This window comes from Catharus ustulatus, chromosome 13, assembly GCF_009819885.2.
Source record: "Catharus ustulatus isolate bCatUst1 chromosome 13, bCatUst1.pri.v2, whole genome shotgun sequence".
Taxonomy (NCBI): Eukaryota; Metazoa; Chordata; class Aves; order Passeriformes; family Turdidae; genus Catharus; species Catharus ustulatus.
Window position 1 is genome coordinate 277,194 of NC_046233.1, and position 12,828 is coordinate 290,021.

The 12,828-nt window shown below is 53.7% G+C and overlaps 1 protein-coding gene across 2 annotated transcripts in view; it reads left to right on the forward strand.

The window, feature by feature from the left end:
- The window catches only part of PLXND1 (plexin D1), a 67,911-nt gene that overhangs the window by 31,654 nt on the left and 23,429 nt on the right, over positions 1 to 12,828 (forward strand). For both annotated transcript variants that reach the window (XM_033071412.1, XM_033071413.1), the window contains exons 12-20: positions 1,128 to 1,291; positions 2,016 to 2,167; positions 2,383 to 2,482; positions 5,469 to 5,608; positions 6,001 to 6,168; positions 7,998 to 8,088; positions 8,221 to 8,496; positions 9,402 to 9,551; positions 12,177 to 12,291. In XM_033071412.1, coding sequence (XP_032927303.1) covers positions 1,128 to 1,291; positions 2,016 to 2,167; positions 2,383 to 2,482; positions 5,469 to 5,608; positions 6,001 to 6,168; positions 7,998 to 8,088; positions 8,221 to 8,496; positions 9,402 to 9,551; positions 12,177 to 12,291 — 1,356 coding nt within the window. The remainder of the gene's footprint in view (positions 1 to 1,127; positions 1,292 to 2,015; positions 2,168 to 2,382; positions 2,483 to 5,468; positions 5,609 to 6,000; positions 6,169 to 7,997; positions 8,089 to 8,220; positions 8,497 to 9,401; positions 9,552 to 12,176; positions 12,292 to 12,828) is intronic.

Below are 12,828 nucleotides of genomic sequence, written 5' to 3' on the forward strand. Positions count from 1 at the left end.
TGGTGTGAGTCACGTTAGAGAGACTTCCTTGCATCAGAGATCTGCCAGACAAACATGGGCATCTTTCAAAATGTCTTTAGTGAAATCACTCATGTTAGTGTTCATTATTTCCATATTTATTAGCTTTTATTGTACACTCTGTTTTGATAGTCCATTGAAGGAATACAAGCTCTGCTGTTGGTTGGAAATCCACCCAGTGTAACTCCCTGGGAAGACTGCAGAGGACATGGAATGAGCGTTTATTTTTTGTGGAGAATAGGAGAGACCCCAGCACCAGTGATGTTTCATTAGCATGGCACAGGCAGAGTGTTGGTGCTGATGAAGTTTTGTTAGCACAGCACAGCAGAGCGTTGAGGGTGGGGGACTCATTAGTTGCTCACAAAGTGCCGTAAGATGCTCCTGTGAGCAGAAGTGCCAAACGTGTCTGTTTCTGTGTTTTATGTGCTCCTGCAAAGTCTCCTGTGGGGAAAAGGGTGTGAAAGCCATGTTTCCTGAGTATTTCTGACTGTCACCTCCGTGGGTACCCACACTCGAGTGGCAGAACTCCTGAGGCTGGAGAGGAAATGTAATCCAGGGCACCAAATGTAAAGGCAGCGTAAGAAAAACATGGAAGCTGAGCTGAAGGGAGAAGGGAGAAGAAGTCAATAAAAGGCTCTGTGGTCACAGGGGGAAGGAAGGAACTGTGAACACTGTACAAAGCACAACCCACCCCATTTTTGTCAGTGTGGAAGCAATGTGATTGCTTTCCTGGCAGGATGGAGCCAACTTTGCCAAGCAGCTTCCCGTGTGGATGCTGAGAGCTGGAAACGTAGCATTAATTGACAAATGTTCTAAGATTGGGTGTTGCTTGTTTTTCAAGGGAGAGAAAAATGAAAAGAAAGTGCTAAACTATATTATAGTGTGAACAAGTGCCCAGGCCTTCTGGGGAATCTGCAGATGGTGGCCAAGCACTGCCTCATCTCGCGGTGTGTGCAGACTGCTCTGCTCACCCGCTGCATTTCGGTTTTACTGGGATTCATGCAGCTGGCAGGGTGAGACGGGGGGGCCGTGTGTGTTTGCCTCAGGCTAAGCAGAGCCGTGGGAGCCTCAGGCCTGGAGCTCACTGTCTGTTGTCTCTGGTGCTTCAGTGGAGGTGTACAACTGCGCCACCGGCAGCGCCGACTGCTCCCAGTGCCTGGGCAGGGAGGACCTGGGGCACCGCTGCCTCTGGAGCGAGGGCAGCTCCAGCTGCAGGCTGCGGACCGAGCCCCCACAGCTCTCTGAAGTCTGCCCACCCCCTGAGATTCGGAAGGTAAGACCCGAACAGCGTGGAGGGTGCTCAGAGCGTGGCGTGGTGTGGTGTGGTGGGTGGTGCCGAGGGCTGGGACAGGCTGCACTGTCCTGCCTGGAGCAGAGCAGGGTCTGCACATCGTCCCTGGCACAGGATGGGGTCAAGACCAGCACTGAATTATTCACTGACTTTCTATGTTGTCGAGTCACCTGGGGGCAAAGACATCTTGCTAGGGACAGGATCCAGTGCTCATCATGTTAGAGGGAGAAACAAGAGCAGCACAATCACGGCCAGCACCTGTCCTCTCACAGCACTGGGATGTTGTCACAACCAGTACTCTGTCTCCAGCAGCTGTCAGGTGAAAACAGAGGTGTAGTGGTGGCTTCAAAGCTGGTGTGTGGAAAAAAGCATGCTGAAGTAATCCTTGACCAAACCCCGCTGCCCAGCACAGCAGAGAAGTGTGATGGTTTCTCTCTGCTCTGAGCCAGAGCAAGGAGACTGTGGTGTTGGGTGCACTGGGCAAGTAGGAATGTGAGGAGTGACTGTCTGCTTCATAGAGCTCAGGTGGTGCTTGGGCACCGGGGTTGGCTCAGGGACCAAGGCCAGAAACTCCTGGTTTGCCCCAGACCCAGTCTAGTGGAAGGTGTCCCTGCCAATGCATGGATCACAGATGGGTTTCTTCCAACCCAAACTGTTCTGGGATGCTGTGATGCTCTGACTTTATGACCTGCCCTTGGTGCTGCAGATCGAGCCGCTGCGTGGGCCCCTGGAGGGGGGCACGCTGCTGACCATCCGCGGGAGGAACCTGGGCCGGCGCTTCAGCGACATCGCGGGCGCCGTGCGCGTGGGCGCCGTGCCCTGCGCGCCCCTGCCCCACAGATACGTCGTGTCCGAGACGTGAGTGGGGGAGCTGGGGAGGGGGGACCGCGACCCCTGCACGTCCTGTGCCTGTCCCTCCCTGTCCCTGTGGCCAGGCAGAGCCAGCTGCTGCTGCCCTCGGCACTGACTGCTGCTGCTGCCCTTGGCCACTGCACTGCTGCCCTTGGCCACTGCACTGCTGCCCTTGGCCACTGCACTGCTGCCACTGCAGTGTTGCCATCATCTGCCCACAGAGTCGTGTGCCAGACCGGAGAGGCCCCGGAGCCGTTTTCGGATGTGGTGACGGTGAACGTGAGCCGGGAGGGAAGGTCCAGGGAGCGATTCTCCTACGTGGTGAGTGCCTGGCTTGTTTGCTGAGTGTTCCTCTGGTTATTCCTGTGCCCCTCAAAGTGAGTGTGCAGCTCCCCACGCCTTCCCCAGCTGGCTGAGAAACAGGATCTACAACTGCATGTTGGGCTCCTTAAGGAGCTGCGGAGGTGTCACCTCACCTGTGGTTACCTGTGTGGGGTGTGGAAGGACCACAGCAGGATGCTGGCAGCACAGCCAGGCTCCCAGACTCGGCTCCTGTGGGGTTCTATCTCATCCCAGCTCTGTTGACAATTCTGCTATAAAAAGAAACTCAGTTTTCTTGTACCTCTTTTGCTGAAGTGCTGTTGCAACCTGTGATATTTTTTGAGACTTGTGAAGCCCCTTTGTGCTGTGTAAGTTACATTCCATGAACTCACATTATTTAGAGCTGATATTTTTGCTGCAGAGACTGTGTTAGTTTTTTGCATGAAATGATGTGTAGGGATTAGACTGAAGCTAACCCCATGTCATTGTGCAATGAAAAGCCCTTTTTAACTTCGTGCTGTGCTGTCTCACAAAGATAGCTTTCATCTCTATAAACCTGAGAGAAATTAATGCATTTTTTCTCTTCCCTACATGAGCCTTGTTCTTGGGCAGTATTCGTGGGCAGTAATGCTGGGTGGGTGAGGAGGGCACATGGAATGCTTGGAGCCTTTGTGCCTCCAGTGCAGCCTCAGCTGGGGCAGGACTTGGAGCCTCAGAAAACACTTTGATTCCTGGTGGGCACTGGGAGGAATTTGGAGCAGATCATGGAGTGTGATTCCCCCACCCTGTAGCCAATTGGGTGTTTATCCAGGGATTCACAGCAGGCAGCCAGCACAGGCTGCACTCCCAGCAGAGCCAGGCTGACACTGCAAGGGCAGAGGCTGCTGAGGTGATGGCACTGCCAGCCCAGTCTCAGCAGGAGCTCCCAGATCTATTTCCACAGCTGGCCAGGTTCACATCCCAGCTCCTGATGCAGCAGCTGGGAGTGGATTGAGGTGCAGTGGTGGCTGTGATCCAGTGAGAGTCCCTTGGTTTGGGGACTCTCAGGATGTGTGTGCTGAGCTGGCACATCCCCCACTGCTGAGAGAGGGGAGAGGGCTGGGAGGCTCCTTCACCAGCTCTTAACATGCGAGGAAAAGCCTCTCAGGAACACCTGTGGAAGCACCAATGCTGAACAAATCCAGTCCCTGACCTCAGCCTGGGTCTGTGGCAGCCCCGTGCCAGCAGCTCCTGGGCAAGCTAAGGGAGCAGGGCCCTCTCTGGAGGGGAGAGGAGCTGTTCCTGCTTGGGTGGCACAGTGGAAAGCTGCTGTCTGTTTGTCTCTGTCTTGTCTTGGCAAAGCTTGGGGCAGATATGAGGGAGTGCCCTGCCTTGTGCAGCTGTGCTGGGCAGGGACACTGCACGATGAAGGTGTGTCACACTGGAACAGCTTTCACACCATTTCCAGACCAAGTGACACTCCTGTTTTGTTGGCTCTCCTCTCACACCTGATGGTGTGCAGATGAAGTAGCCTACACCATGCAAGGCTGGTCTTGGTGAGACCTGAGCTTGGGCATTGGTACAGTTTGCCTGGAAAAGTTTAAAAGACTTTCATAACTGCCCTTCCAAAAAAGGTGCTTCATGAAATACCAGATATTGTTTGTGTGCTACATCTTTCAAAGTCCCCATTATACATGCCTGGAAGAGACAGAATTCAGCTGTGATTGTGCTAAGGAGGAGGGAGAGGCTTCTTCAGGACATTACAGCAGGCTGTGGATGAGCTGGATTTGCCAAAGCTGCGATGGAGGTGATTGGTGCTGGCAGTGCACCAAGAGCAGCAGCCCCTGGCTCTGCTTAGGGGAAGGGCTTTGGGGAGCAGGAATAATCCTCTCTGCTGATGCTGTAGCTGCAGTTATGAATATGTGGGTTAGGGGCCAAGGGCAGGAGACAGCTGCCTGCAGCCACCCAGAGAAATACAAATTAGCCAAACGGATCCGGTGGAAATGGTGATGGTCAGGACAGACAGAGCAAGTGGCTGTAGGGTGGCAAAGCCATCTGAGTGTAGGACAAGGGCAAGGGTAGATGTTAGTACATGGGTTTGTGTGGCACAGACTGCCAGGCAAGGCTCTAACAGCAGGGTCAGCCTGCGAGGGTCTGCTCTGCACGAGCGAGGGAAGGGCTGGGGTGAGCGGGGCCAGCCCCCATGGGTCTGTCTGACAGGAGCCACCAGTGCCCTGTGGAAGGGTCTCGAGATGGTGATTTGCTCTGCCCTGGCTGTCCTGCTCAAACGGAGCAGGAATGTTGCCTGCAGCCTCTCCTGGGGTGTCTGTGAGCAGACAAGAGGGCTCAGCGCCACGTGAGTTATCAAAGCCTCCAGCTCATGAATCTCAGGAAAATTTCCAGGGGCTGCAAACACAGATAACATACACACTAATTTCTGCTGCAAATGGCAAGAGGCAAAGAAACTTCCCCCACAGTTCCTGTTGCCTCAAGAGATGCAGATTTGAAGCTTCCTTAGCAGGGGTCTGATATTCAATTATCTAAACCCAGGTGGCCATTTCACCCATCTCAAGGCCATCATTCAGTGGGGCTTTAGGCTTGCATTTAGGAGGACATGGATCTGGAAGGGCTGAGATGGTAAGGGAAGGAATGAGTGAAAATTTTCCTTTTATTGATGGACCTTGCACTGTCACTGGCTCTGGACCTCCTGCTGAAAATCTGAAGGGAATGGTGGGATCCTGGGCTCCTGTTTGGCCCCATGTTTCATTTACAGCCAGTATTTAGGGAGCACTGAGAGTCACAGAGGTTTTATATGATCTTACTCCGTAGTGTTTGTACCACTTCTCTTGTTCTGAAACCTTGCCAGCAAAAGCTTTTGCTGTGCTGCTGTTTGAGCCTCGTAGTGCTGGACACTTACTCAAAGTTCTGAATCAATTCCCATGCACAGTGTGGAATATCCAGCTGCAGATTTACCAGGCTAGAACACAGATTTCCCCTTTGTTTTTAGCTTCCTGTGGTGCAGTCCATAGCTCCTCCAAACGGCCCGAAGGCAGGAGGCACCAGAGTGACCATCAGAGGCAGCAGGCTGGATGTCGGCTCAGAGCTCCGTGTCCTCATCAACTCCTCCAAGCAGTGCACAGACCTCAGGTGGGAGCAGGGCTGGGGGTGCCACTGGGGTGGTGACGAGGGCCAAAGCGTTAGGAAGGTTGGTATTGTCCCCCAAGAAGTCAGGCAGAGCAGGGCTCTGATGGGGCACCACTGCACGCTGGCACAGCACCCAGGGGCTCTGATGGGGCACCACTGCATGCTGGCACAGCACCACTGCATGCTGGCACAGCACCCCTCTGTCTGCCCTCCGCTCTGCCTGCCCGGGAACGGCCCCGCAGCAGGACGGGGTGAGCTGAGAGCTGCCTGGAGGAACAGCTGGCTGCCATGTGACTGGAACCAGCTTGTCATCTGTGGCTGCCACCTGCCTGTCAGGGGTGCCCAGGCCAGGCTGCAGCCCCTGTGCCCCCGAGCTCAGCCCCCGTGTCCCGCAGCCGCAGCGACAGCAGCATCACCTGCACCATGCCCGCCGTGGAGCTCACCAGCGCCGTGCCCGTCTGCGTGCAGTTCGAGAACAGGTCCTGTGCCAGCCACAACATCACTTTCAAGTATGAGAAGAACCCGGTTATATCAGACATCAGCCCCAAGAAGAGCCAGATCAGGTGAGATCCTGCCCTGGCTGGGACAGCCCGTGAGAGAGAGGGGCAGTTCCAGGTGGGAGGGGGTGGGCAGAGGGTCCTGCCAGGAGAAAGGGGCTTCTCAACCCTGGGCTGGACAGGTCTAGAGGGTGCCTTAGCTTGCTCTTGGGGTGCCCCAGCACAGGAGTGGAAGAGGTCTCACACACAGCTTGTTTTGATGCATTTAGGAGTACAAACATGTCAGCCTTGGTAACTATACTGTGCACACCTGGTGAGTGCTTTGGGGAGGCCTAGGTGGAGGCTCTGTGAGACCCTGAGGATGTTTATTGGCAGTAAAACTGCTGGAGGATAAGATGAGATTTGTAATTTTGAATTTCAACCTTCCCTGAGGTCACAGTATATAATTTTCAAAGCGCATTGCTTTTAGTTTCACATCTCTGTGGAGTTCTCAGACTTCTGTTCCTTTGGATAACATGATAAAATACCACCCTCCTCACCTGTGGAGCTGAAAAACCCAGGGCTGAGTGGGAAATCTGGGAGGCCAGCGGCTGTGCCGGCAGGACATCGCTGAACGCAGCATGCCCAGGGGCGAGCATGAGCAGGCTCTGGTGGTCTGATCCCCTTGGAACAAAGCTGCCTCTCTGTTCCCAAGCACAATGCCAAGGCTGCAGGCTGTGGGAATGTTGGGGAAAGGCAGAGCCATGACTCAGCCAGGCACAGCCCCTCGAAAGCTTCCAACTGCTGAGTGGTGAGAGCAGTGGCTAAAAAGAGACAAGGGAAGAATGTCCTGCCCGTAGTCACTGGGTATTTCTTAGTCACCTTACTGTGCTTCCTTGGTACTTAGAGCAGTTCCCAAATTTCAGAGAACAGGGATGGGAGCTGCAGGCTCTCTCCAGCCTCTGGTGCAGCTTGTGCAGTGCTGTGCAGTCCTGGGCTGCTGACCACAAGGTGCCAATTACTGGTGTAAAAATTAGCTGGGTCTGGTTTCTCTTGATAAAATAATCCATATAACCAAAATCTAAACCAGTGCAAAAATTGTACACTAATCTGCATGTTAGAAACTTGGATCATAACTTCCTAGTGATATCCCCACACTTCAGAGAGCCCTAGGGCCTCGTGCCAGAAGTCACTGTGCCTGGAATGCTCTTTGGATAACAGGACTTTTGAGTCTTGGCTGTTGCCTGGCAGATACTCCAAACAAGTCAAATGTGGTGCAGGGGAAGGGGAAGGTCAATCTAGAGTGCAGATGAGTGGTGATGGCTCTCCAGCCATTGCTCTGTCTTGTGCACATTGAGGCTGCTCATTGTTCTGTTAGTTGACTGCACAGTGAGAGGCCCATGTGCTGCATTCCCCCCAGGCAGATTGAAAACACAGCAACTTCCACATTTTGATCTAAATCAGAAGTTCCTGGAAGATGCAGGATGAGGGATGTTTCCTTCTCCAGGTCTCACAGTTCCGTGTGGGTTGCTGCAGGGCCAGGGGTAGGGACGAGGGCGGGGGATGTCTCCTGGCCGTCACTTTACAGTCACTGACATAGCCAGGGTGCCTGCTGCATACCCTGGCACGGAGAGACTGCTCTTCTGGGCAGTGGGAGGAAGGGGAGACATCCACTGATGCTGGAAGAGGCTCGCCCCTTTCCACCAGAGCATCTACTCCTCCTTCCTTCCTTTCTTCTCTGGTATTGTGGTGGCTGTGTGAATCTGTGTGGAAGAAGACTTTGGATGTTGGGTCACATTTTCTGCTCAGGCAGCTTGGAAACATCTCTGAGATAATGACAGGAGGAGGATGCAGCCATCACATACCACTGCTGCACTGTCCTCTGCAGTCACCCTCTCTTTCTTCCCTTCTCGCAGCGGGGGCAGGATCATCACCCTGGAGGGGAGAGGCTTTGGGCTGGTGCAGAACGTGTCCATGGCAGTGCGCGGCATCGGCAGGGAGCACACGGTGGGTGTCCTGGGGATGGGGCAGGGCTGGTGCCTGCTGCCAGCAGCTGAACCTGGGCCCTTGGCCGTGCCTCAGGAGGGGCTGGGAGCACCCGTGGGGCTGGGCTCTGACGGCTCCCACTGCTGCTCCCAGCGCTGTAAGGTTCACACCGACACCGCCATCACCTGCCCCTCTCCCGCTGCCTCCAACGTCACCGTGGGCACCAAGCCAGCCCCAGTGGATTTCTACCTCAACGGACGCCTCTACACGGACGAGCGCTCGGCTCTGGACGAGGAGATGTACCCTGAGGAGGCCCTGCACATCAGCAAGTTCAGCCTGGGCTACTATGCTGACCCCCAGTTCTCCACCGCCAAGAAGGAGAAGTGGATCAAGCACCATCCTGGCGAGCCCTTAACTCTGGTCATACATGTAAGAGGGGGATGGTCACAGCTCTGCTTCTCTCTGGGTGCTGCCAGCTCCCCCTGGGCAGCTCCTCAGTCCGAAGTACCAGCGCAGGGACTGTCCACAGGCACAGGAGGCAGAAGGGGGAGGATGGGAGCTGGAGAGGCAGGAGCAGGGGAATTTGGCTCAGCCTGCAGCTTCTGAATCTGTCCACCCCGGGAGATGCAGCCTGGTCTGGGGATACCTTCTGAGGCATGATGCCAGAGCTGTCTGGGGAGGGTGTTGTGGCAGGGGGCTGACTGAGATGTTGGACGTGTGGAAAATAACTGCAATGCCCTGGCCTGAAACCAGGCAGGTGCTGCAGAAGGGCCTGACAATAGGTGTTTATTCCTGCAGAAACAGATCATTCATTCTTCTCTATTGGCTACTGAATTCAGCTCAGCTCACAAGGAAGTTGGGGTGCAGAGGCTGAGTGGCCTGGACAATGAGCAGTAGTAATTCAAAGGCCATTGTTTGCTGCAGGATATCCTAATTGTTCGCAACGTGCTCCAGAAATGTGCTCCCCCTGTCTCAGGTTTTGCAGCCGCATCCCCTGGCTGTCCCCTCCACTGTACATCCTTCCCCGCTCCCAGATGGGCACTTACATCCTTATCTTCCCTGCACAGCAGGCCCGATCAAAAGCAGATTTTTCCAGGTTCCATGAGGGGCTTGTTCATCCTATGCCCCATGCTGAGTGAAGAATGGGAAACAGGAAAATGGGGAATGGCCCGGTTTTGGCTTTCCTGTGGAGTGGTGGAAAAATGTCCTTGGTGAGGGAGAGTCTTCCCAGGTCTGCAAAACAGCAGGGAATATGGAAAGTAAAGCAGGAAGATCGATTGCAATTCCAACTGCTATGCTGCAGCCTGACATCCTGATTTTATTTCTGTCTTTAGAAAGAGCCTGACAGCCTGGGCCTGGAGAGCAATGAGTACCAGGTGAAAATCGGCCTGATCTCGTGTGAGATCCAGATTGTTTCAGACAAAGTCATCCACTGCTCCATCAATGAGTCTCTGAGCTCCTCGGAGCGGCAGCTGCCCGTGACGGTGAGTGCTGTGGGCAGGGGGTCCCTGCGCTCCTGGGGACCCTGCAGGAGTGCACAGGGCAGAGGGGACAAAGCAGCCGTGCTGGCACAGCTGTGCAGGGCAGATGGTCAGCAGGGTGCAGGGATGGGCACCAGGGCTGCCCCGAGCTGTGCTGAGGAGCTGCCTCCCTCCCAGCCCTGGGTGCCCCAGCTGAGCTCTGCACTGTCCAGGGGAGCCTGGGCAGCTCTGCAAGGCACTCTGAGGTCTCAGGCATATCAGCTTTTGTCACCTGCACTGATTTTCTGCTCCTCATGAGATGTTTGGGGATTTCCTCGCTGGGCTGGGTCCCTGTGGTGGGGCCAGCAGGGTGAGAGCAGTGCTCAGGGCTTCCAAAGGCTGCTGCTTTCCTGCTGAAAGAGTTCCCAGTTCAGGGCTTCTCTTCTCGTGTCTGCCAATGCACCACACTTGGTAACTGCCCTGTTCTGGAGGGCTTGACTGAGCTGCTGTGCCTGCCTCAGTTTCCCTCGTGTCACACACAGCCCATGGCTGGGCAGGGATGGGACCAGGGCCCTCTCTGGATGGGTGGGAGCCTGAGGAAAGGGCAGGGAGGAGGAGGAGAGCTGGAGGGAACTGCAGAGCTGTGGAGCTGGGCTACCAGGAGAAAGGCACAAGGATTCTCTGACACTGTCCAGTTTACTGGCAACAATCTGAGGTGTGTGAAATTCTGTTGAAAACTGGAAACATGGAAATGCAGAAGTAACAGGATTTTTTGAGTCATCTTAACAGGAATTTTAAACAGGGTAATTTTTGACCTTTTTTTTCTTTTTTTGGGTAAGGACTGAGAAACAGGGGAATCCCTTTGTGGAAGGAAAGGAATTTTTGAGTTTCCCAGTCTTGATGTGACATTAACCAATCAGGGCAAGTCCCCAGGAAGCAGGAGAATCACAAGGCTGTTCAGACTGCATCAGCAATGACAGTGCAGCTGATTAATCTGCATGTATTCATACCTGTGCACCCTTATTAAATCTGGAGGTGTGTCTGGGGCCTGCTGGCCATTCCACAAGGGGCTGCTGCCCTGTCCCACACGAGAAATGGCTGTGGTGACACAGGGCAGGCACGTGCAGGGGCCTTGCCTGGGTCACACTGAGCCTTGAGTCCCTGTCCAGCTACACAAGAGAGACTTGTCAAGACCTTCAGGCCCCTCTTTGTTCATGACCAAACAGTTTAAACACTGAATTAAACAGCAGCCACGGAATTTTTTCTCTGAAAAATGTGAAAGGTTGAGCTGGTGGGGGAAAAAAGACTCAAAACACATTGAGGAACTGCCTCATTGCAGCATTTCAGAGTCAGAAGTGGAGATGGTGAGGCTGGGCATGTGAAGGCTGCTGAGTGAACCTGCCCAGGTGCTCCTGCAGTGCTGTGGCTCCTGTCCCTGACCAGCACCACGGCTCTTGGACAAAGTGCCAGGCCAGAGACCAAAGCTCTCCACGTCTGGAGCCTTCCACTGGCAGCACCACGCCCTCACCAGTGCTCCTGGAGCCGGGCTCCCCTCAGGATGGAGCTGTACATCTGGTGGTGGAGCTGGTGGGACCATCCTGCCTGTGGGATGCTTTGGTCCAGTGGCTGAGAGCTGCTGGAATTTCACCCCAGCGGGCACCTTGCCCAGAGGTGTTCCATGACACAGGAAATCAAGGTTAATTTTGATTAATCAAAAGATTAATCAAAATCGTAAGATTATTGGAGTTCTTCCCTACCTAATTTCAAGGTTTTTTCTCTAATTTCTCTCACTTCTCCTTCCTTGGGAGAAGTGAAACTCACATTTCCAGAAGCGAAAGCCTTGTGTGTCATGAGTTTTCCTTATCAGATGATAGTGTGGAATCCTTTCATCCCAAGGGCCCAAAGAGCTGTTTGTAAACAGCACCCAGTAACTTGCCAGCCTGTGATGTGTGCTGGCCTCTTCCCTTCTGGAGATCAGGAGACCCAAGGACTGAGCTCTAGTGGTTTGTGCTTGTTGTCACAAGAAGCACAGGCTGGGAGCAGAGCCAGCACCTTCTGACACCCCTTTCACTGCTTTAGCCACAAGATCATTACTCCTCCATGGTCTCATTTATTTTTATTCCCTTCGTTTATTTATATTTCAAGGACTTTAAAGTTTCTTAACCCTGCTTCTTCTGGGTGGCAGCTATTCTGATTGTGGAGGAGAAAGGCGAGTGCAGCAGGGCTCCAAGGGCTGTTCAGAGCTATAAAGAAGCTGATGTTTGGTGGAAATTATTTTCTAGTAAGAGCAGCACCTTGTACAGTGCCAGGGGCTCTCTAGGAAAGCGCTGTCTCTTCTGGGGCAGGAACAGTGGGACCAAGGGCCCTGCACTTCTGCCACCAAACCCTGTGGTGGTCCAGGATGGACAGCACTGCAGCATCACAGCCTGCTGGGTGTGGCCTTGGCATCCCCCAGGGGGAATGGGGCTCCAAGGGTGCCCAGGTGTGGCAGTGAAAGGCACAGCCCGGCTCCCTCCCACAGCCACGGAGCCTGTGCCAGTGAGTCCTGGGGTGAAGCTCTGCTGGGTGCTGCCCTGTGCCCCTCCCTGCTCACAGCCCCTTGGAAACCTGCTCACCTCCTACTTTTCCTCCCTCCTTCTCCTTCCTCAGATCCAAGTCGGAAAGTTCAACTACACAATTGCCATGCTGCACCTCGGGGGAGGAGAAACCGCGATCATCGTCTCCATCGTCATCTGCAGCATCCTGCTGGTCCTCTCTGTCGTGGGTAAGGGCAAGAACCATGTGTTTCCAGGCTCTGGCAAGGCTTTTCTCTCTGCATGTAGAGGCGTGCAGGTGGCTCTGAGTGCTGCAGTTGTGCAGTACCTGAAGCTAGTCTGGGTGCAGCAGGTATGGCACACAGCTTGGACCAGGGCACGCAGCTCTCTCCAGCACAGAGCTTCTCCTGGCTGCATCCACGGCTCAACTCTGTTACTTGAACAGGAGATAGTTATAAACTTACCCTTTTCCCCAAATACTTAGTAGTTACTGTAATACAAAATAAAGAAGGATGTGAGAAACTGTTCTTGGTCAAATACTTAGTAGTTACTATAATACAAAGTAAAGAAGGTTGTGAGAAACTATCTTGGTCAAATACTTAGTAGTTACTATAATACAAAGTAAAGAAGGTTGTGAGAAACTATCTTGGTCAAATACTTAGTAGTTGCTATAATACAAAGTAAAGAAGGATGTGAGAAACTGATCTTGGTCAAATACTTAGTAGTTACTATAATACAAAGTAAAGAAGGATGTGAGAAACTGATCT